The sequence below is a fragment of the Pseudomyrmex gracilis genome, unplaced genomic scaffold, assembly GCF_002006095.1.
Source record: "Pseudomyrmex gracilis isolate BER0280 unplaced genomic scaffold, ASM200609v1 scaffold_8, whole genome shotgun sequence".
Classification (NCBI taxonomy): Eukaryota; Metazoa; Arthropoda; class Insecta; order Hymenoptera; family Formicidae; genus Pseudomyrmex; species Pseudomyrmex gracilis.
In genome coordinates this window covers 1,289,558-1,314,118 of record NW_018020592.1, presented here as the reverse complement: position 1 = coordinate 1,314,118, position 24,561 = coordinate 1,289,558, and the positions used below count along the sequence as shown (strand labels likewise).

General features: G+C 40.6%; 1 protein-coding gene across 7 annotated transcripts in view; it reads left to right on the top strand.

Annotated features, from left to right (window-relative positions):
* The window catches only part of LOC109861008 (MICOS complex subunit Mic60), a 34,590-nt gene extending 10,348 nt beyond the window's left edge, over positions 1 to 24,242 (top strand). For 6 of the 7 annotated variants that reach the window (XM_020440510.1, XM_020440499.1, XM_020440518.1 and 3 more), the window contains 5 exons: positions 15,200 to 15,358; positions 17,752 to 17,855; positions 18,198 to 18,385; positions 23,393 to 23,588; positions 23,948 to 24,242. In XM_020440510.1, the coding sequence (XP_020296099.1) occupies positions 15,200 to 15,358; positions 17,752 to 17,855; positions 18,198 to 18,385; positions 23,393 to 23,588; positions 23,948 to 23,956 (656 nt within the window). In that variant the 3' untranslated portion in view covers positions 23,957 to 24,242. The remainder of the gene's footprint in view (positions 1 to 15,199; positions 15,359 to 17,751; positions 17,856 to 18,197; positions 18,386 to 23,392; positions 23,589 to 23,947) is intronic. The other variant, XM_020440488.1, reaches the window with a different exon arrangement.
* Positions 24,243 to 24,561: the final 319 nt, after the last annotated feature.

The following is a 24,561-nucleotide window of genomic DNA, read 5'->3' as shown; positions in this document are numbered from 1 at the left end:
GGAATAATAATAATACTTTAGGATGTTCAATATCTAAGTTAACATAAAAAAAAAACGCAAAGTCTCCTCTTCAAGCCAAACGATCATCAATATTAATGAGTCGATCGCTTTGGTCTATGCGATTGTCGATTAAATTTCGAAATTCACAATCTTTGACAATTGAGATGAGCAACGTAAATAACTCGCGTAACAATCGCGATTTGTGTTACCGTGAAATTTATCTGTTTTTCCTATCTGTTTCGAATATATTTTTCATTTTGTGTAAATTAATCTCTTGTAACAAATGAACGGATTAAAAGACTTAACAAGACTTGATCGCGCCAATACTTTTACGTAACTCGCATCAACTCATACATCACGTGATAAATCTCACAGAAAATCTTCATAATCCTACCAACACGTCTTTGTCGGCCTACAATAAGTAACTGTCCAACACGTAACGTCTATTGTGCTAGTCGGCGAACAAATCATCTTTCGGGGGGGAAGATGTTCTTTGCTTTTGCTGTTTCCGCTATTGTCACGGTGTTTAATTACACGGGCGAGCAAAAAATACGTGGGCCGACGCTCTATAAAGAGACCCGCGCGCGTCCGCGCGTCGAGAAAGTGTCGGGCGACATTTTGAGATGCTTGATCTTCTCCGTTTGTTTGTTTTTTTCCCCGATCCCTTTGTCCTTCCGGCGATAATGGACCTCTCGTGTCCCGATTTGGATCGGGTCAGATCCACCGTCGCGTCTACAGTGCACATCGATGCGTGATGAGTATTGTTTGACGACTTTGGCTCCCTGTCTTTCGCTGAACCGGACACGTGTAACTTATAGCCACAAATGTTTGCGAAAGAGAAAATATCGTACGTAATTGTTCGCGAAAGAAAGTTAGTGTCTTGTTGCGCACGTTACATCAAAAACGTCTCTTATCAAAGATAATGATTGATTGTTGACAGGAATATCACACACACACATATTTGAAAGAAACGTTTAGATGCGCACATTCTAACTGCGATGTCAGATTTGTGTAAGTAGTGTCACTTGTCAGTGTTTTTGTTTTTTTGTTACATCTTTTTCTTAAAAAAGATAAGTTTTACACTGATGTATTATTACATGTGGCGCACTTTTTAACAGTTTTTTTTTAAATATTTGTTTAGTAGACAGCGAACATTTATTTATATTCGTATTTTATTGAATTTCGGATATTTACCGAGTGTGAAATTCTTTCACCGAATAAAAACCGCGAATGTTTGTTCTCTTGCACATATAATTCCATTATATCTCGCGGTAGACTTTGTAATCCACATGTGCGGGATACACAAAATTCTGAGATGTACCAGTCCGAGATATCCCGGAGCGTGTGTGTTTGTCCTTTCTGTTTTATTGGTAGCAGAGGGATCCCGGAATTTAATCCGGATTAACCCTGTTCGAGTTTAACACAGCGATGGCACTTCCAGCAACTCCCTTATTGCCGTCACCCTCTTTCTCTCTCTGTCTCTTCTCTTCTGCTCTCTCGCTTGGTCGCTCTCGGTGAGAGAGATTAATTCTCGATTAACAAATCTCGTACGCGACATGCACTCGTTGCGCGACGCGCTGGCCAGCCGGGCCCGATAACTATCTTTAATTAGTTTCCGTTCGAGTAATTTTCCGCTCGCTAAACGGATTACGAACGCGACACATAGCGATATTTGCGTCGCGGTTGCGCTCTTTGCGCGTGCACGCGTTGTCGGCATAACATTATTGAAAATCGTTGTTCGCTCGTGAACGCCTTTTTGTTCGCGTTCAATGGCTCATGATCGAAAAAACGAAAAAAGGCAAACGTGTTTATCGCGCGAACATTTACATCGATTATTGTCGCGTTTAATCTGCCGCATTTATGCATCTTTGATACATAGATATCGTTCGGGAGGAATATTACACTTCATCTCGCGCAAAGTACGTAATAATAGTTCGAAGAGCTTTCGAAGGAAACGAAATTTTGAAATTACTTTTATTCGCGAGCGTTGCGCGAATATATGTCACGTGGAAGAAATCCTACTTCGGAATTCATTGCGAGTTTCTCCGACAAATCGGTTAACTTGATCGCGAAGAGAAAGATGCGACGCGTACTTTTCGCGCAAACTGTTGAAGAGACCGCTTTCATTACGCTCGCTTTCGCGCAAAGTGTTCTACCGATAAAAACGTCTTAATTTCCCGGTGGTTTGCTGGCGTTTATATAATTATTGTTCTAATTGCGGATTGTCTCTCGAACCAGCGACACCGGATTCGGCCAACCAGAATGTTTCCAGAGACGCGCGTTCTCGCGAAAACCGTCCGCTCGTTAATTAACTTCACCCAACAAGCAGACGGAAAGTGTAGGTGGAGGTTTTCCGGGTAAGGGGAGAACGGAGAAAGAAACGTGGAATACGGTGCTCACCAGTGTATAATATCCATTATCCGGCGAGGAGTTCTGCGTTTAATTTGGCGAATTACGTCGTTTTATACCGGCGCGTTTTGCGGGACCGGCGCGGTGATTCGCACGAGGAATTCCACTGGAAGATAATAAAATGCACGTCGCGCGAACGTCAAGTGGAAGCAAAAAAAGGGATGCATGCGCGATGAGATTCCGTAACGTGTAAATCCCACGTTGTGTAAGGACGTATTAAAAATACACAGGCATTTCGTAAACAACAGACACTTGTGTAAATATATCTTTTTTTGTAAAATAAAAAAAACACGCAAACACTTTGCTCGCGGCTGCAAGTGACAGGATCGTGCTTCATGAATAGAAATCAGCAAACAAAATACGACACGAAAAGAGATAAAAGAGACGTTTAAACACACGAAAGGTGTAAAATGTTTGATTTCAACGGGATATATTCGGGATCAGGATGAAATTGTGAGAGGTTGGAGAAACGATTCTGAAACTTGTTCACGTTGTAAAAGTGGCCGACTTTCGATCTTAATTTGGATATATATATATATGTAATAGTAACTGCGCGATCGTAACCATAAATGATCGCGTAGTGACAAGCTCCGCGCCAATCGGATCTTGCGATTCTCGCGCGTATATGTTTCCAGAAATGGAAACCTTTTACGGTTTCTGTCCCGAATATAAAATGTCGATACTTTGTCAACACCGTTACGCGCGATGCAAATGAATACAAGCAATTCGTAACCTTTCTCTTTAAATTAAATAAATAAACAAGAAAATTACTCGTCGACGGGAAAATTATTAAATTTTATCTCATTTCATTATGTCGATATAAAATAATCTGATGATACAATTCTGTCAATTAATCTAAATAATGAGTACAAAAACTGTTTTATTAGATATATCTCAAGAGATTCTCGATCGCGAAGTTGTAGGAAAAAAAAACAGTAGTATCATGCAGGATGGAAGCAGTAAAACGATTGCATGCGAACTCTGGACGAGAGAGATCGCGAGGTCGCGGTTTTACAAGTCCGACAAACCGGCCAACGTGTATGCGCCACATATGCCCCAATTATAACTTCCGCCATACGTCTCTCGCGGGCGCTATTAAGGGTCAGTACACAGGCCGCCATGTCGAGCGCTCGTGCGATGTCGGTCGCGCGAGAAGAGGAGGGGAAAAAGGGCAGCTAAAAAACGCGCGGCTGCATTTTGCATTCTCGCAAGTTCGCATTTAACGTAGGCGCGTTTATACGACGCTCGATGCGACGAGCTCTCGCGCCAGAGAAGAAAGAAATAATAATTTGTTGGTCGTAATTTATACGGTAATACCGCGTGCGGCAAAACACGCGGAATTGTTTTTGCTCGCGGTGCTATTAGAACGAGGCGCGGTTCACACAGTTCTGAAATATTCTTTCAAATAACTACTACTAAAAGAGGGAAACAACGACATTTAATCTGATCGCAGAAACGAAATCGACGCGTGATTCATTAAGGAGTCTGCAATTACGGACGCGATACATCGTGCATATTCATGCACTTAACGAAATAAATTAGAACCACGCTGCACGCGACGACACCGTTTGCTCGCGTTAATGTCGGTCGAATCTTTCGGTAGGAAGAATAGTGGGGAGAGAGAAAGGGGATGCGTTATTCCGCTTGACGTCGATGTGGTTTACCGCATCCTGCTCGACAAGCTTCCATCTCCCGCGAGAGATACAGTGAGGAATGAATCATCTCATCGAATATATTCACCTCAATTACGTCATGTTGAATTCATCCGCGTTGCGAGTTCCGTCGGGTAAGTCGCGCGAAGGAAACTGCGTTTGACGGATTTTACGGAAGAATCCGGCTTTCGTGCTGAAGACGAAGCCGCGCGACTAACGCCGAATTCGCATAGAAACGAACTTGTCAACTCGTGGTATATACCTTAAATACGTTTGCGCGAACTATATTTTCACACGGAATTTACGATTCGCGCGATAATGTCGTCTTCGCTTTTTCGCGATATCTTTGGCATAAAAGTTGAGCCGATGTCGCAGGAATTAAAATGCGATTCTAAAGAGAAACATTATCGCAATATGTATTTTTTCTCTTCAATTGAATATAATAAATTATCTCCACGATAAGACAGATAAATAGATAGATAGATAAAGAAAGAGAGAGAGAGAGAGAGAGAGAGAGAGAGAGAGAGAGAGAAGGGGGAAGAGAGGGAGAAAAAGAAAGAAGCGCCGTGATCTCGTCTGATCAATTGATTCGATTAAAGGCTATTGGCTAACGTCGCTCGTTACCCACGGGAGCTAAAATTTAAATCGGGAACGATAAATCTCTTAATCGCCTACGGGGTATCGTTTGACAGAATTTATGACGTGTGTTTTTATCGCCGAACCGCTCGCCGATGTTCGCGTAAAGGAACTGACTTTGCACATAATTTTTCCACCGCTTGTAAACTCGAAGTACTAGATATGAATTGTATTATAGCGGGGCATAGAAGATCACTCGCTGTATCAGTTATCGAGGAAGAGTATGTAGCATAGCAAATCTGCGAAAGAGTTTAGGATTCAATATCCGTGAGAACGGACTTTTTTTTTTTACAAGGCTGCGCGCGACAAGACTGTGCGCGCAAGAAAATCGGACATTTAATCGTTGCTCGCGCAGGTGCGACGTTTACGATTTCATATTTTCTCGGTTGCGCGTGAATGGCGCGGCGATCATGTGCGAGGGTCGGAATCTTTCTCGTAAATCAGACAGAGTACGTGTTTCTCCTCGTGCCGAACGTTTTTTTCGGAATTAATAACCGGCAGAAGATGTAACCGTGTAGAAACGCATAAAACTCGAGATAAGAAAAAAACGATAGTGGAGTATACCAACAGAAACACAGTATTGTATAAAAATTGTATTTTAATGAATTTTTTAAGATATTGCATGCAAATCTACTCTCAAATTAAAAAAACACACAAGATAACGTGACTGAATTTTTTGTATTACTAGTTTAAAGGAGAAAACGTTATATATAAATACTATTTCAAATATCAAATACCAACATATCGTATTTTAAATATCGAATTGTAATAAAAATTCAATTACAAAGTTAAATAAAAAAAAAAAACAAACAAAAACAACGGATAAACTTCCGTTGTTGTGCATAGTTCTAACGCGTCGTTTACATAACGGTCACGTACGCGGTTTGATTAAACTCATGTTAAAAGGATTAAAGGGATATAGTGTACACATAGTTTTTGGTATATATTTTTTATAACATCCCGTATGTGCTTTATGCCGAGTGATTCTCGTTCCCGCGAAAGTGGTTTCGCGAAAAATCAGGAAAAAAGAGAAAGAGAAAAAATAGGTCGTCGGACTGGTAAGTTCCCACACATCAGTCCTTTCTTCTTGCCCTTCGTTTGTGGCTGCAACGTTTAGAACCCTCGCTCGAAAACGCTCTTCGAGAAGAAAAGCACACTCGTTTATGTGAGACTCGAAATAATATAACTAATATAAAGGAAAACTCGTCCGTGAGAAAATCTATTTTCACCACAGTACTGATAAAAGAATCGCGTTTTGAAAAAGTCATTAAAGTTACTCTTGATTATGTGTATTTTATTTATAAGTAAAATTATCCGACGCTTTTTCTCTCCGATTGACGTGTTATTTTTATAAAAAATTGTTTTCTTTTCTCTTGCTTCAAAGTACAACTTTAAAAAAAGAGGAGCATATATTATTTGTGAAGAGTTGTCAATTATTAATTTTTAGATGTGCTTTAAGCACGAAGAAAAATACGTACGTTCATATGTTATCTGATTTACGAGAGGATTGCAATTCGCTCGCGCGGTGCTCTATTTACGTGCGACCGAAAAAATATGAAATCGTAAATGTCGCGCATCTGTGAAAACAATGTGATTATTTGTTTGGTTTTAGATCTCAAATTGTTTTTTCCTTAAATAAAAAAAAATAAAAAAACAACGGTTATTGTCACGTTACTGTTTCAAATAAATGTTATTCGAATTTACTTTAATAATTTAGTTGAAAAACAGCTTAAATGTAAGAATACTTAGAATAGGCCTTAAAGCCAGTTGATTACTGTTTTAAGTGTTTTATTTTAATTAATCAAAATTGAGAAGAGCATTTCTCAGAACGACTTTTGAACTTAATAATAATCGCGGATTCTCGCGTTTTGTTTTTATTCCTAGAATTTTCCGGGTGTACGAAGATTTTTTTTTATCTCCGCGCGCACCACCGCTGGCTGAGATAGCGTGTCGGCGAAATACGGCTTAACCGCGTTCTTACCTCGTCGCTCGAAATGCAACGCGCAACTTTCCCCGATGAGCGCGCTCATCTCCTCTTTCTCCTCTATTTCGCGCCGCGTGGTTTTAACGTCAGAAGACAGAGGCAAAAAGGAAGAGCAGCCGTGTTCTCTCCCAGCTTAGTACACTCGAGGTATCCGACAGAACTCTCGCTCGTATTTTTAACGGCCCGTGGGGGTCCCCGCCAGTGTTGGCTCGTGCCACTTTGAAACTGCACGACAACAGAAAATAAAGTCCGGGAGTTCCCGTAACAAATAACGTAGCCAAATGACGATACTCGGTGTGCTTCTCTCCTTGCGATAAAAGAGAAAAACTCGTCGTTAATGAAACAAGTCCCGGCCGGGTTACCGATCAAGGAGTATATATGTCGGCTTACCCAGAGGGTTATAATGTGTTGGTTCTTTATCGAATCGAAACGGATCGGAACTTTGGCGAATTTTGTAGAACGAACGACGCAGAAAGAACAAAAACAAATTTATATAGGCCGCGCGTTGAAAGCGAGTAATATTCTCGATTGTTCTCTAATCGGTATAATTGTTTTTGTCGATAATTTATATTGGAATTGAAAATAAAATCTCTTCTATATCTGTTGAATGCGCGCGTGACAAGCTCAGGTTGGAACTCGTATACGCGAAAATAATCGGATATTATATATATTTTGAATTGTTGACTGAAAGCTCAGTAGCTAATTAGAGTATTTGTAGATTCGCATTTCAATCGCCGCTTTATTAAGAACACATCGGTAGTTGGCATTTCCGGTTGTTTAATAACGTCCAATTAGCAGCGTATTTGATTACAAACATAATATGTCATATTCCGAATAGACGTGCACGTCACACGACCTCGAGTCACAAAGGCAAATGTTATAGATTACGCGGTAAGCTCCTTGGTTTAATGTCAACACGCGTTCCGCCTAGATGGAATATTCTCAAAATATGGAATCGGAGTCGAAATAAGCGGTTGCGCGGTTGAGCTGTTGCGTTTTTATTCGCGCGGGAATTTTTTGTTTCATACACTTATAAATAATCTGGCCAGCGACGGGCAATATAGGAGCGACCGTTGTCGTCGACAAGCGAAATCAAAACCCATCCGCAGTGCAGCAGTGCCAAATTGATCGCCCTCTATACCAAAGAGCTTGTTGTTTCGTTCTTTCGATAGCTGACGTTTATTGTATTTTTGTCAACATATCAGTGAAGCGAAAAGTGGCGTGTCCTTAAAACTTGTAGGAAGTAGGAAGTAAAGAAAAGTTGAATAAAATATAGTGAAATGTGCAAAATATATATCCGAAGTGCTCGCGCGCTAGATAAAAGTCCTAAGGTGTTCGCAAATAAGTTTTTAACTAACGTCATAGAATTTTAATTAGCGACGCGATTAATTTTATTTCTCTCACTTAAGAAACACTCAGAATCGCAATCAGGACACAAACAGTATCCGTGCTTGTCAAATTTGATTTGTTTACGATAAGTAACGAATCATAACGTATTTTTTATCGTGTATTTTTTTTATTGTAAAAATCAGGATCGCAACACAAAGTGTTTCCGATATTTGTTTGTCAGGTTTCTCCTGATTTGTTTACGAGAGGACACGTAAATCGTAACGTTTAACGTTGCCTCCCATCACAATCCCGGCGTTGTACACGCGCTATGTCAAGGTGTAAACGTATGTACGTACGTATGGACGCGACGTTTGATTTTGTGACGTTGACGTAACACGCGCTATGCGGCGCCAACAGCTCGTCGAATCGTGTTTTGCAATAAACATCCATGTATGTATATCCGTTTTCCGACTTGATTGAAATAAGTGTCCTTTGATTGATACGCCATCGGCGGCCTGGATTGGTTAATTTGTTTATAACGTCATATTTTGTAATTTTATAAAACACGTTCTGTTTGTCTGCACAAAAAATTCTGTGTAATAGTGGAAACATCGATCTTCCATCAAAATTTCCCGTAACACTTTTTTCGCGAAATTTCTGTTGTATTTTTTTAATCTCTCAAGTTTTATTCGTAAGTGTTCTTTTGCGCGACACACAATTGAATTTAAAATCAAAGATCTGATGGAGTATAAATTCCCCCGTCAAATTAAGCGAATAGAGACAGTGAATTCATTTTAAGGCCGATGTAAAAAAAAACTCCGTCGATCGACAACTCTCTTGCGCGAGATAGATTTAGTAATATTGTTTATTGTCGGGGACGGTCCACTGTGCTCGGCTCTTTAACCGCGACTAATTCACGAAGCGGACAATAAACCGTCGCGACGTCGACGGATCGCATTTGCAGCGACGATTAATTATCCCTCATTGCCGCCGCGCGAATTTTCCTACCGGCTAGAACTTTCCATTACGCGTCTGATCCCTATAGATTTTCTTTCTTTTTTTTCTCTTTTCTCATGCAGCTCGAACAAAAAGCAATCAATTATCGGACTCGGACGACGGAATTTTCGCGTTTCCGCGTCACAACGTCTGTATTCCATTTCAATTTATTCTCTTCGCCGCGTCATACGTGATATTCTCTTTGAGGCGTATGTTTTTATATATCCTAGTTTTGGCTAACCGCATTTTAAAACTATTTTTATTACTAGATTACTAGATTATTGTATAAAATTGAAGTAGTATGGAAATTGGATTTTCTCTCTCTCTCTCTTTCTCTCTCAAGTATTTAAAATTATAGTACGCCACTCGGCGCAAGAATGTAAATTCATATTTTATACATCTCGTTCGAATAAATTAAGTTTGCATGTAAAATTGCACGCGAACGAGAGAAAAAAGTGAAAAGTTCACAGAGGTGCAGCACACGAAAGTGATACGGTTGCGCTATATCCACGAACTTAATGGAGAAATGAGAGAGAGAAATTATTTGCAGGTAAGCTAAATAGGCCGTTTGCTTTTCCACGTTGTGACCGCAACGCTGCGGCTTGGAAATTTAATTTCGGCGGAGAGTTTGTGCGGACGCTTGCACTCCTTTCAGATATGTTTTATCGCTTTTATCTTTTTAGTAGCCGAGTTTGCATTCTAGGGTAGCAATTTGACGCGTCTTACGCGACTAAAAAAAAAGAAAAACAAAATCACCTAAAATAATTTGCTTTCAGTTATAATAGAATTTTGGCCGTAACGCCTGCGTGGATGCTGTTTTTATTGTTTGATTGTATGTGTTAATGCACGTAAAAAATAATCGGATTAATTTTGTCTCGGAGAGTCGCTGCGATCTTATTTTGCGATTATCACGCGTATCGCCGCTCTGCTGATTCGCTGGAGATTTGCGCATTTCCGCAGGAGAAAGTTTGTCGCGTTTTACACGGTGTGCAGCCAGTGAACCATCGGGAAGGGAGAACCGCGTCACGACGCAATGTGCGTTGGCGATGGCAGAGAAAATCGTTTGGTGTGTTTCGACGTGGTAGCGCGAGGGTAGTACAATCCACCCTTTTGTCGTGCGACGACCGCATCGTTACGCTCGTCAATGCGAGAGCGTTCGAAAAACAAGGTCACAGAAAGGGCGAAGAGCAGCAAAGAGAGAGACAACGAGAGAGGGAAGGAGAGTGTGGATGAGAGTGAAAAGGGGATGAAAAAGGAAGAGAAAACAGAGGACAAGCCTATGTGACGACGAGAGCAAAGCACCGTAGTGGTTCTCGAAATTCGCGCAACTCTCGAAGCGTAAAATGTCACGTGGCTTTACGCCGCTTAATTCATTGGACTGATTTAACCAATGTTTTGGCCGGTCTCATAAACGATGAACCAATGGATCGAAAACGACAGAAAGCGAGAGGAATGAAAGAGGAAGAGAGAAACGAACGCACCGCTTTCGAAATTCGCTTGAATGAATCGATAAGTACTGTCCGGTCACAAATTCTCGCGACAATAATGCGAGCGTTCGAGCTTTCTCCTTATCGATTAGTCGAAATTTAAACCCTTGAAAGAACAAGAGAGAGAAAAGAGAGAGATAGAGAGAGAGAGAGAGGCAGCGGCAGAGTGTGACCTGGCACGGTGCCATCGGATAACGTAGAGAATTTTTTGCGATGAACAGCGGCAAGCGTGTAAATGATTATTGGATTGAAAGTTTGAAAAATATGTGTGACAGGGAGCGCGAAACATTCGCTGAAAAAGCATAAAGATATTTAAGAGAAGAAACGCGTTTTAAATTTATGTTATTTTATTGCAATAATGCAACATATCGAAGTTTACTCACATTTTAATTTTACTTGTTTTGTATATTTTATATTTATTATATTTACAGCAAAACATACGTATTTTCCATTGAGTTTTGCAACATAAAAGAAGTTTTATCGGAATATACAAAAATTGATGTGTATCCGATTCTGGAGACAAATCGTTTACTGAAATTTTTCTATCGATACCAAATACTTGTCGGATTGAAATTTAGGACACGCGTCGATAATCGAATTCGATTCAGTTAGGTTTGCTCTCTTTTGGTGTGGCGACAATTTTTCACAAAGAACTTGAGGCGATATTGAAAAAGACATGTTTCTAAACTAATTACAAGCTTTTAGTTTGCCGTTGATCTAATTACGTGCACTCTTCGCGACTGTACGACGAGAAAAAAAAATTTCTGTGTAACAATTACTTTCTTCGCGACATACAACCGCCTCGGGTAGAAATAATGAATTCCGTCGCGTAACGGGCTGTGAAACTTGATTCATCCGAGTAACGTTGGAGGGCCGAGCCATGCGCTTGAATAAATCAGTAATTATCCGGAATAATTGGACGCGTTTGGAAGTTGGATAATTCCCGTGGATATACGACGAATTTAACAGAAACTTTCCGCAGAGAGACATCCGGTTCGGAACCGCGGTTTCGCCTACGTAATAACGCGATTTCGTCCGTAAGGAGGACGAGAAATCATCATCGAGACAGAAAAGATTTTACTTGAAGCACAGTTCAAAACCCTTCGACCTTTTTTCGTTTTTCCGCGTCGATGCTCACGATCAGCTCGAGCGTGAAGGAAGCAGCTGTGGAAAGTCCATCGCAGAGAAAGAGAGAGAGAGACGAGGAGGAGTAAAGGGTGCATAAATGGAGGAAAAATCGCATAAAAGGAAGGATAATAGAAAACAAATCAGCCGTTATTTTGATACTTAGAACTGTCGATCAAATCCACGCGTTATCCGCTCGTAGTTTAATCCAAAATTTGATGCTGTGCGATTTAATGAAAACTGTGTGTTGTACAGTGAGAAATGGCTGGTGTATCAAATATTTTTTTTAAATATTCGGCTCTACACCATTAAACGCTTTTTTTTTTGTTTTAGGCACATTGTTTTATAAAGTTGACGGAGATCGATTGCTCGTGTGACGCGGTGAATATTGCGAGTTATATGGAGTCTGGCACCTAAATTAGAACTATATATTACATTAAAACTTTCCCACATTTATCTTCGAGGATAATAAGCGGTCCGGAACATTCGACAGTTGAATCGTTCATTTTTCTCGTCAGTTATATAAATTCTGACAGACGGTGCAAAAATGGAATAGCAAACGATCTGATTCACACTATACGCCACAATGTTGCTGGAATTATTGTGGGATCCAGCGAGTATTGGCAATAAAACTGAACATCAGTCGCGCGACCGACAAAATATAAAATCACAAACTTAATAACCGCGCAGATGTCTCCGAATAATTGATTTTTACGACGAGCGACGGATATACTTAGACGTTATATATCGCGCGGAATTTTCTTCGTAGTCTAGACGCGTCGTCGTCGTCGTTGTCGTCGTCGTGAATGACGTTGATGCGATTTTTGTTTGATTTTTCATAAAGCGAGATGACGAAGCGTACGACGGATGAGGAAAATTTACATATGAGAGAGATCTCGAGTCAAATCCTACTATTTTCGATTTAAAGTCTAATTGTAAATTTTTTTACAAAGTAGATACCGCGTAATGTATTGAGTCTCTAAATAGTGTTGCTCGCGCAGGAAATAGAATAATCTTGACCCGGAATGTATCGGCAATAAAATGGCGAAGCAGAACGAGCAATAAAAGTCGAAGTAACAATTGGTTGCACGAATACGGTTGAGGCGGTTTGTACGGCAGTTTATGAGATGGGGTTTGCGAAATCGTTTGCTTATACAGCGAAATTGATAATACGGTCTACTACCTTCTGGTTTTTCCAGAGGCGCGATAAAACGCGTGCGGGCCCCCCTTCTCCGCGTACACGCCAAGGATTAATTTAATTGCTATGGAGAGAGAACGGGGGAAGTGCCCGCGAGAACCGTCCGAATTATCGCGAGAAATGATATTGCCGCGATTATTACGATTCGGTTATATCCGAACTCGCGAGCGGGCCGGTATAATTTAAGGCGGGAGATTAACCACGTCGGTTTGCTGACTAAGCCCCTTCGCGAAAGTCTTTTTTTTTTTTCTGCTCAGTTGAGCGTATTACGAAGAATATTTTGTGAAAGCATGATAATGTTATTTGGGTGACGAAAGTGCGCCTCGTAATTCAACGGAGCGATAAAATTGCGGACTTGGTGAACGGGGGGATTGGGGGAAAAGGACGGGGAGAGAGTGTATAACCCTCTGTAGCCGAGGGAGATTAATTACGCGCGCGCATGTCCTCGCAACATTTATGCTTTCAAAGCCATTGTCGTTATAAAGAATGACATTGCACTTATTACGGACTGTAATTTCCTTTCGTGTTCTCGAAAGTGCGAACATAAATTAATTGTAATTGCTCGCGTAATTCCGTCTATGTGGTTGTGATGAATTTCGTGATTACGTCGGAGTAAAAACTGTACCACACAGATTTAAGCGAGCGCATGCACACGAAAGTCCAGAATTAAACTCGTATCAAGCAAATGACGAAAATCGCTTCGTCTAAGTCAAAGTTAAATGACTGAGATCTCATAGCGGTCGTTCGGTTTGAATGGAAATGCGGATTGCCGCCGACGCGAGAATGAAGGGAAGGAAAACAGGCTTCCTCCGTCGCGGAAAGCCACACAGGAGAAAATCTCTAGCGCGAAGTAATTTTCTCGAGACAAGATCACTCTGTAAACCCTCTATCCGGATTGATACGCGTAATAAATCACGAGTTGGAAGCTCGGGGAGATCCGGGACGGGTTCTCGTTCCTCTTCCACGTTACCGGCGTTAACGGCCGTATACCCAACGAATCTCTTTCTACTCTCCGGTCGCTTTACAGTTCATCAATTGCGGATTCCGTCGCGGTCGTCGGGACGACCGACAGGATGGACACTTGTCGTGTCGCGCAATTAAATTGTGATTATCTCTGACGATCACATTTGTTGAACGATTATTCACAGTCGCGTCGATGAAGTAAATATAAATACGGAAACCGAAACAGAGACAAGCGCGATTGCGTTCGATCCGCTCGCTGTCCACTTGATCCGCTTTGCGCAGTGTGCATAGTGTTTATTTGAATAATATTTCCATGCACACGTGATCCGCAAGCAAATATTTGCAATGATGTAACAGTGTTCTCTGCGTACTGTCAATTCCATCATGTATATTGATGCCGAAGTTTATTTTTCTTCGTCGTTGCCAATTATTTACGCAAATTTCGACCGACTGCACACTTATTGCATTTTATCACGTAACGCAAATTATGAATAAATTTTTATACAAGTATCGTTACCAGCATAATAACAATAACAATAATATAATATAATATATTTCAATTTTTAATGTTTTAATAATCGTCGCCTGTACACATCGGACTCTTTTATTTTTACAATGAAAGAGAATAGCGTGCGTTATGTGCGCAGGAAACGCGCTCTCGCACAGCTCGACAAGCTTTCATAATTCATGTACATACTGGCGCGACGAGATTTTTGCCGTGGTGAGTGTTGTTATCGAAAAATTTGTCCGCGTCACGAAAATGCGCAAAATGTTTGTCAGTGTGCTGTAACACAACGGCGATACCTCCGAGAATTACTCGAATCGTCGAGAAACCTCCGCGGGTACGTCGACGCAAATTGAATTAGACGAGAGCGAATTTTACGAATCGATTTCTCTTGACAATTGCGGTTTTCTTCTTTTTTTTCGGCGATTTTGCGGCACGAAACGGTGAGATGAAATTCAACACCGACACGATTAATAACGCGACGGTGCGCTCGCGCATTAAGCTTTTATTCCCGTATTCTTTATATTATCATTAACGACGATATACAAATCAGATAATTTATTAGAGTCTATTTAATCCGGGTGACATTTTTGCAAAATGAAGTTTCAGAACCATGTAATAACTTTTGAATATAAATCTTAATGTAACTATCTCTTTCTCTCTCTTTCTCTCTCTCGCGATAATTTATGATCGTAAAAATGCAAAATTATGCAAATTCAAAGAAATGAGTGCATTTTTTAATTCTATGAACACCGCATTAGCTCTTCTTTTTGACTATTAACAGACCTAAATTTAAATTTTTAATCTGTAAGGAAAATCCCGTTCTTCGGTAGTTTTTTTTGGGAGTCAATTATGAGAGGAACTTTCTTCGGCGCAATGTTTTTGAGCGAGACAAAAAATTTATTTTTGTTTCAGCTCGCATAGAAGAGGAGAAGGGCGCGTCGAATGTGCAGATCCTTTGGTCGGCCTGTCAGGCCTTGGCCAGAGCGGTAAAAGTCGCACCACCGGGAGCACCGAAGGATCAGATACTTCGACCGCTAGCGCCCGAGATCAGAGCCGTCTGCAAAGCAGCGCGTAAGTATTTTGATTGAGTTTTATAATGATGTAATTACATAGGAAGTTTCCATACGAGAGATATCACATTTTACGGTAAACTCTCTCGGAGTCAAACAGAACTTTTCTGTTCGACTTCGGAATCGACAGAACTTTTCTGTTCAACTTCGGAATTGACAGAACTTTTAAACACTCGATTTTTGAATGACGCGACAATCTCTATCGCATTTTATATAAATCCCTCTCAAATTTTTATTTTATATCTCTTTAGTTTACTATTATTATCTACATCTATATGTTCTATAAATCGTCTCTATCATCTCTATTATTCTATATTTTCATTTCCTATGTAAACATTCAAAACGTTTACATAGTAACGCGCGCGCGCAACACAGTATTATTAAATTTCTCACTTAAGCAACGATGTATATATTTCAAATATTTTAATATGTGTACTATACGTTAATTTGTTATACGCGCGAATGAACAGAACTCGCTTTCCAAACAAAGAAATAACACGACTTGCTCTTAAAGTAATTTCGTACGGCAGGCTGCAGCCTCTCGCGTTTGATACAAAATATGGCAGGAATAACTTTTGAAGCACTTAGTTTGCGAAACTTAAAGCAGGGTATGTGTATATACCGTAGACTTTACGGTCTGTAGCTGCCAGAGTCGCTTGCGTCTCAGTTCCGCACTGCAGCCACTCGTAATTATTATTAGCTGCTTTTGTACACATCGTTATTGTATGTTTTTCACAAGTGAGCTAGTTAATTTAGCACCGAGAAGCTGAGGCTTAATTAAATCTACAATATTTTCCATGTTTTACGGTATTGCTAGTTTCTGAACCGGTTAAATATGCGCGCACGTATCCATTTCCATATGCGCGAAACACAGCCGGTATTAAGACAAATAATGGTTAGATACACGTTCTCCGTACACAATTTTTTTTTTCGCGCTAAGCAAGTTTATTTAAAAGTTACCGTGAGTTTGCACCGAGTTTCTTTCTCCAGAAGTAGTTCGGGATCACATTTTAGTGTGTGGGTCGTTTTCTAAGAAAAAAAAGTTCGCACGGACATGTGTTTTCTTTTTTCGAGCGACTTTTCTCATTTTTTCGTTTTTGATGACCGATTTAAAACACAACGACGCGAAAATTTCGCGATGTCAATCTTTTCGGCAAGTTGTACGTTTTTTTCGCCGACCGCGGTGTATAGTTGAATTTAAATCGCAGCTGGAGTTGACGAAAAGAAGATGAATGGAGAGAAGAAAGGATGAAGGGAAGAGAGTGAGAAAGAGAATATTATTCTAGCTTTTTTCCGTTCGAGAACGATTATCGCACGCGCTTTAATCGCTCGCCGCGGTCGGCAATTCGTATGCGGGAACTCGCTTTCGTGAGTATAAAAAACTGGAACAATAGAGAAACCCGACGACAAGGTCTTGTTCAAATCGAGTGCGTGTATGTGGGCCACCAGAATCGGAGTGGATAGAAGAGAGCTCGGTCCAAGATTTACGACTTAATCGGAAGCTAACGTTCATAAAGGCCGCCGGGCCTTTCATTTCACTGAGTCTGTGTCGGTCTGATGGAGCGCCACGTTCGTGTTCATTAATTATGCCGCGAACATTCGCGCTTAATTGCGCTAAGTGTCTATAAATTTTTTGTCGAGCTTTTTTTTTCAAGCCTTTCGCCGTTTTTAGTCTCCGTCGAGGAATCGACTCTCAATTTTTCTGCTGAAATTCGCAGTTGCGCAACAATTGCGCGATCCGACGAGATTTAATTATCTAATGATAATTCGCGCATTTGTGTAATCTTGCTGTTAATATTATATAAGCCACATAATTGTTTTGAAATTTAATCTCATCGAATATTTAGTTTTTTATTTTTATTTATTTATTTATTTATTTAGCACGTGCAAGCTGTTTACGTGATCGGATAATGAGATCTCGCTTATCTGCGTTTAATGATGGATAAGTGCTTTAAAAGCACTTGATGTATTTAATAATCGAGCGAATATCCAATGCGTTAAAAATGCGTGCCTTCATTGTGATAAGCTTATTATTATACGTTATCGGTAAAATAACCGAACGCAAACCGCACTCTAAAGTGCGGTAAATATTCGCACGAATACATATTCGCGCAACGAATTGTATTCATTCAATGTGGGAAAGATAGAATTTGATTTGTTGTAGGCACAACGGCCACAAAGTAAATTTAACTATCGCGGAAATTTGATTATTGCAAAAATAATACTGTCCACGCTGATTAATTTTGCTCGCCAGGAATCACTCTGAGTGTGTGAGCCGAGAATCGGTAATTAATATTTGAATTAAACAAACGGAGAGCAAAGAGAAGAGAAAAGAACGAATATTGTGTGTCTGCGCGTTTGTTTATTCAGTTTTCCATTTCTTTTCTTTTTCAGCGAAGGAAGATCCTCTGGTGCATGCCGCTCTCCAGAGCATTCCTGGGGAGGCAGCCAAAAGAGGAGTGCTACCGGAGGACGTTCTTCGCGCGAGGTTCCTCAAGGTGATTTTGTATTCCGCAGAGTTACTCTCACATATTCACTTATTTCACTTATCTTCTCAGACGCGTAAAATTGCTATCTACAACATTTTTCTACACAGCGTGTCGTGATTCAATAATAAACGGAGTGCAATTCCGTGCTACACAGCCTCGAACTAAATGCGGAATAAATTTTACTTTCGAAAAAAGGTTATTAATTATTATAGTTGTGTTTATAGTCAAAATTGTTTATACGTGAAACGTACCTGTTGTGTGTAATAACACGGAGTGTAATAATAACAAGTTCTTGTACAGAGATGATTAATTACAATTTCTGGCAAGTTCGTTCTTATTACGTGTTCCTAGATAGAGGGTGTGGCGAGAAGGTTAGCCATGGTGCCTGAGGAGGGTGCAGCTTTGCCTGTATATCTCCTTAGCTATCTTCAAAATTTCCTGATCATCAAAACGGCCAATCCCATTCCGAAGTGCGAACTCGAAGACGAGCCAATCGACGTCGATTTGCTGAATACGTACGACATATTGCAACGTGCCAGGTAATAATCTTTAGCAAATTGGTACAAACTCGGTGTGTGCGACGTGTGTGCGTGACGGGCTAATTTTCACAAGTTTGCATTTATCGTGCGCAAAATTTGAGCAAATATTTACGAGTAAAATTCTCAAGAGACATTCTCGAAATAATGTAAAATTATTTTGTGAATATTTATCTGCAAAATATTATTAATAGCGCGCATCTTTGTTTGAATTTTGTCGATAAAACGTCGAAGTTTTTCAATGACAAAACGCACGAGTGAGAGAAAGATAGAGGAAGGTTATAAATAATTACAGCGCAAAACATCCGCCGATGCGTCGCTATTTATCGCATCCATCGATTAAATGCACTTTTGTTGTACTCGTAATTCGAACGGCAAATTTTGCATCACGCAAAGAATCCTTCTGTCTCTCTTTCGCTCAATGCGCTCGGTGACCCTATAAATTGTGCCCGTACGAGACCCTAAGGACCAGCGAGAGAACGCAATATATCCAGCCGACCATCAACGGGGCGGGAAAGACGAAAACACCTGCCGTAATATCCGCCACGTACACTTTGACAAAGAACACCGCCATTTACCACTCGTCAGGTTATCCCTGGCGAAATCCGGTGGCGAGCCATTTCACCGACTTATCCCTTAGTTTTTCTCGTGTCAGCCGACTCCTTCGGTTTCCGGGCTCTTGTCGCCCGATATTTCCGGTTTATATCGTAGGAAAGCACCAAATAAAGCACGCACGTGTGAAACGTGCGCATACTCTTTGAAAAACATTTATTCAGAGTGAAGCACGCGCACGTCAAAATATTACAATATTTGCCAGCCGTGTGTGCGTGTTTTTCTATATTTTAACAACGTTAAAGTATTTATATGAAAAACATTTATGTGGGAAACGCGTTTGCGGTTGACTTTCACGAGAGAATGTGGTTATTAAAAGTTTTATGTTGATAATAGAATATTTCGCACGACTGAGAAAACAGTTTCGGCACGCGCGGTTTTACGGGAGGGGATCTCACGTTTGAAAATCTGTGAAAACGACGGCATGTGTTTTCGTTCGCACGAAAAATTCATGCTCGATCTCGCTTGAGCCGCGCGGCGCGCGAAGCCCGTGCGAATGCTGTTCGCGGTAGTACAACATTTCGCCGCGCGTATATACACACGAGACGTAAAAAAAAAAAAAAAAACAGTTCATGATGCGCCAAGAAGTTAGGAATAGGATATCGGCCACGAGGGAGAGTCTCTGGTCAGTATCTATCGCACACGGCTTCGCGAAAGATAGTTTTTACATAACTTAAAAGCGCTTTTCGCGCGCACGCTTCTTTTCGCACGTCTGGTGCTGTTTCACCGCGAGCGGTTTGCGCGCAAAATATCGAATGTCGGCGCCGCGCCTCTCACGGAAGGTGGGAGGGTTAACATAAAGCCCGATATTCCCGGCACGTAGTTACACGCCTTCCTCCGTTCGCCATTTCTTAGCTGTGGTTCTCTTTATATGTGGCCAACGTCTACAAATTAAAAATATATTATTCACCGTAGCTCTCTCGCGCGCGTGGATTGCGAAAAATAAAAGAAGAGAGAGAGGAGAATGCGTTCGCGCAAAATGTCAAAGTTTATTATCGACGCGCAAAACACAATTTTACAGAACCCTGCAAAACAGTCGCAGTTTGTTTTTGTTTTTGTTTTTTTTTTTGCGCCCTTTGTTTATTCGACTTTCACAAATTGTAACATGCGAAATTGCGTTTGATATGTTATTAATTAACAATTCAATTGACGCACAAACAACTTTCCGATATATAGATAACATTGTTACGTAATTGCATATAATTGCGTACTTGGTGCTTGCACTTGGCGCCCTTTTCATCGGAAAGTGTCACCGCGCGATACAATTATTCAAGTTATTCTTCTCTCGCCCGCTCTCGAGAAAAGCGCGAGCGGTGTATACTGATGAATACTTTAATTATTCTGTTGGAACATATACCTCGTTCGCCGCCGCCGCCGTCGCCGCCGACGCGAATTCCCGACGTGCAAAAACAAACCGATACCGCGACCGACATTACGAATGATATTCAACGTGAATAAAAAAATAACGCGACGCTGATGCGGACAGCATATTTTATTAGCTTACATACCTAGGCCTATACGAGCTCAGATGACTCGAAATAAGTTATCGCCGCTCTCTCATTGCTCTCGCACCGTAAGCTTTAGAATGTACATACACACGTGTAGACACGGCGTGACACGTTTACTCGCAGCGCCGGTGAAACGAACACATGCATGAACTCCAAAGCGGACGTGAGTCTTCTGAATTTTTAATTCCGAGGCGCACTGCGGTATGCACACACTCTTTCAGCACACGCTCGCAGAGCGAAATTCTCGAGTTCTCGTGGATGCACCATCGCGTACAGTCGATATATCACTCAGGGAAGATACTCGTAAAAGATTTCTCGAATTTGAAAGGGAACGCCATTGTCTTTGCTGATTACAAATGAATACTTAATTGTCGAATAAATGCACTCTAGAATTTAATCTTTCGCATTTTGCACTTTGGTTAATCGAGAACGGACGTAAATGTGTGAGTCAAATAGAGAACATAATTATTTAAGTAAATTCTTCTCTAATTACACCACGGAGTACACCTTTAATTGCGATTGTATAATTTAACACTCCAACAATATTTTGTTGCATTTAGCCGCTTACAATCGCGTTCGATTGTAAAGTTTTATAGTGTTCTTATTCTTAATTTAATTTAAAAAAAATGACAAATTTGCATAATGGATACTAGAAGGACAGAAAAAAAGTTCTTTCTTCTTTTTTTCCGCTTTGAACTCTGAGTCAAACTTTGCTCCTCGAAGTTTACTTTATCATGCTCGACAAATGCGGTATCTACTTCCGTTACCATCGTCTGCCAAGTCAGACGTGCAAATTCATCTTTATTGTGGAATCAGTATCGAATAGCGAGTTGGCCTAGAACGTTTGTGCTTTAAGGATGAAGAGACTTCTATTTTCTCGTGGAACCTCGAGTTCCTCAATGCGTTATTTTATATTAGCGGGATATATTCAATAAGAGAGAACTTTTCTTTTCATAACATCGAGAAACTTCACGTGGAATTCAAGTTTCAGAAACTCTTTGGGCTAATAATACCGTCCACTTTGGATAGCCACAGAAATCGATTCTCTTTCGTAAGTCGACGAATTAGGACAGAGTTATGGATTCCCGAATTTATATATTAGCAAAACAACCTTTAGCACAATCAAATGACACGTAAATAGAAATTCAGAACTCTCATATTGCTTGTTTTCGATAAAAAAAAAAAAACCGATGGTCACGTTTGCTTTTAAGTTTAAAGATAGCACAATCGTACGAGAAAGACTGACCAGAAACTAGTTCGAAAAAATAAACCGATCGATGTTAAGTGAAACCTATCGGCGATGGTGGTGGTAGAAACAAACGTTCCTACATCGAGAAAAAGACGAAAGATTTTCTTAATGGATTTTAAGGATTTATCTCTTGCGGATTGTGTGAAGGTTAAGCGTGGAAGTTTCCGAGGCAAGCGCGATATCAGCGAATATGAAATCCGAAAGCAACAAGAAACTTGCACGTCCGTGCCGCGAATTAGGCCACGTGGACCACATAGTAACCTAACAGAGTTGATTTCAAGACTATGGATAAACGTTTTACATGTTCCATTTCGCGTAACCATAGCGCAGGATTCGTCGTCGCAACGAAAAGGCAGACGTTACATTTTCCAACGGACGTATTATTGTCCGTTTGATCGTATTTTCTTTGAAAGCATCAAGCACTTGTTAGCAGACAATTGAAGATTGATCTCAACTCAGCATTTTCGAAATATATAATTCATGTTTTAATTGTAGCACTTCAAGAATATAATTAATGCGTTTTTTTTTTACAGTGACAGAAGTAACCATACTTCTCTTTTTTTAAATAGATCTTATTATTCTTATAATTATTTTTTTAACATAATTATAGATCTTCGTAAACGAGGAAAGATACGAAAGAGTTGTACACAGTTCATGAATATTAACAATTTGTTCAATTGAACGATGGTTTTTAATTGCGTTGCTCGCGGTCAGGTAAAAATTCGTTCGCGTCACTTCAGATACCAATACCGTGTGTTTTTTCTTCATAATTTGCCTGTAAGCCGTGCTGGAACATTAATCTCATCTCTTTATCGTATCGGAGTGATTCGAGTGTATATTCGTGTCAAGTTTTCATCCTACGTTATCCTCTGCACGCGTTATTCTCTTCCCCCCTTTTGAAGTTTCGTGTTTCCACGCCGGGAGAAAGACGACATCCGCGCCAGATATCACTAACTTAATCCTAAGCCGGTGAATAAACATTCGTCTTTCTCTGTTTCTCTCTCTCTCCTCTCTCTCTCTCTCTCTCCAAACGAACGAACGAACGAACAACCACGCGAGAGATGAGAAAGGGAACGGGAATTCAGTTTGGGAGACGCTTATCCGGGATGCGAATTTTTAACGAACCGTAGTCTACGTAGATCGGCGCTTCCTTTTGGAAGGTTGCGTCTGATAGCACAGTTTCCGGACGTACCGGATGTCGCCAACTATTCTGCCGTGAGTGCCTCGCCTTTTGCCAAACTATCGCGCTTCGCGCGGACTCTCCGGTATTTCTCCACAAGAGCAGAGAGAAAGGTGGAGGAGGAGAAGAGAGGAAGGTATGTTCTTGTCTGTGTTTCGAAACTCGGAGATGAAGTGGCCAACGGCAGCCAGTTGTGCACTCGTGAATAACCATAGAGAAATCGGCCAACAAATCTTCCACGTTGATTGCTTCCCACAAATTGCAAACCGCGAACGGGTCGCGTTGTTTGCCAGGCATTCGATTATATAGCGAAATTTATGAATCAATATAAATTTATTCAGAGATCAAATCCCATTATCGCACAGAGTACGCTAAACTGCGGTCAATAAGTGAGAGAATGCGAAAAATAGTCATTTGTGTGCCGTGGCTTCGAACGGTTGGCCGTCATTGGTTTGTTTCAGATACTGGTTGGATCGTGGCGACTTCAAAATGACTCTGAAATACATGAATCTGCTCAAGGGTGCGTCCAGGAGCGTCGCCAACGACTGGATGAGGGAGGTCAGAATTCTGCTGGAGACGCAGCAGGCAATTGACATCCTGCTGGCGTATGCAGGCGCGGCCGGTCTCATGTATCTTGGCGCTGGAGACTCGCCCAAGGTCAGTGCACTGATAATATAAACTTATGCAGGCGAACGCGATTAGATACGACGGGAGGTGCTTCCGGCAATTAATAACAACACACTATCTCAGTCGAAACAACGATAGCTTGCTTATAACGTTTCCATACTAATAACTAAGTAATCTTGAGCAGAGTCACACAGCATGAATAATATCAACTATTATAATATTATTGTTTTTGTTTATATTTTCGATATCGTCGATCCGTATAATAAAGCAAGTTGACTGTCACCGATAGTTGGATACATAAGAAAGCTTTATCGCAACTAGAAGCCAATATCTGCGTAGAGAACCTCTCTCTTTATGTCACCCTTTCGATTTTGTCCAAATTGTTCCAGCAGAAGTAAACACACAAGACTGTCCCGAAACACGAGACGGAGGCATCTATAGAAGAACGGGGCGGGGGTGACAGAGGGAAACAGGGAGAGACACGGAACGGGAAGTCGAGCGACTGTAAACGTTGAAGGGGAAAGGAAGAACACAAGAGAAATCGCTGCCAGCCTTGTATAGTGAACAATGTCTTTTCTAGCAATTAAATAATAGGTATATTGTCGCCGAGAGAAGCAAAATGTGTAAAACAGAATAATGCGCTTTTCTTTGCGCTTTTCCTTGAATAAACTCACTCGAAAATGATCTTTTGCACGGAAATATACCCTCGCGCGCGTAAATATTGGTGTCAGCATTTGAATTTCTCGATAAGAGAACATCGACTATATGTCGTAGATGATGAAGTTACGTGTGTATTTTGTACATCTCGAATCTCGAGAGTGAGCCGTTGAGCGGAACAGTGACAATAAATATGAAATAATTCACATATTTAAAAGATATAAATATATTATCGGAAAGAGAAAGAGAGAGAAAATACATATATAATATTATACTAAAATTATATTATTTTAATATATTTTATTGAAATAAACATTTTGTTTTATAATATATATTTCGGTTTCAT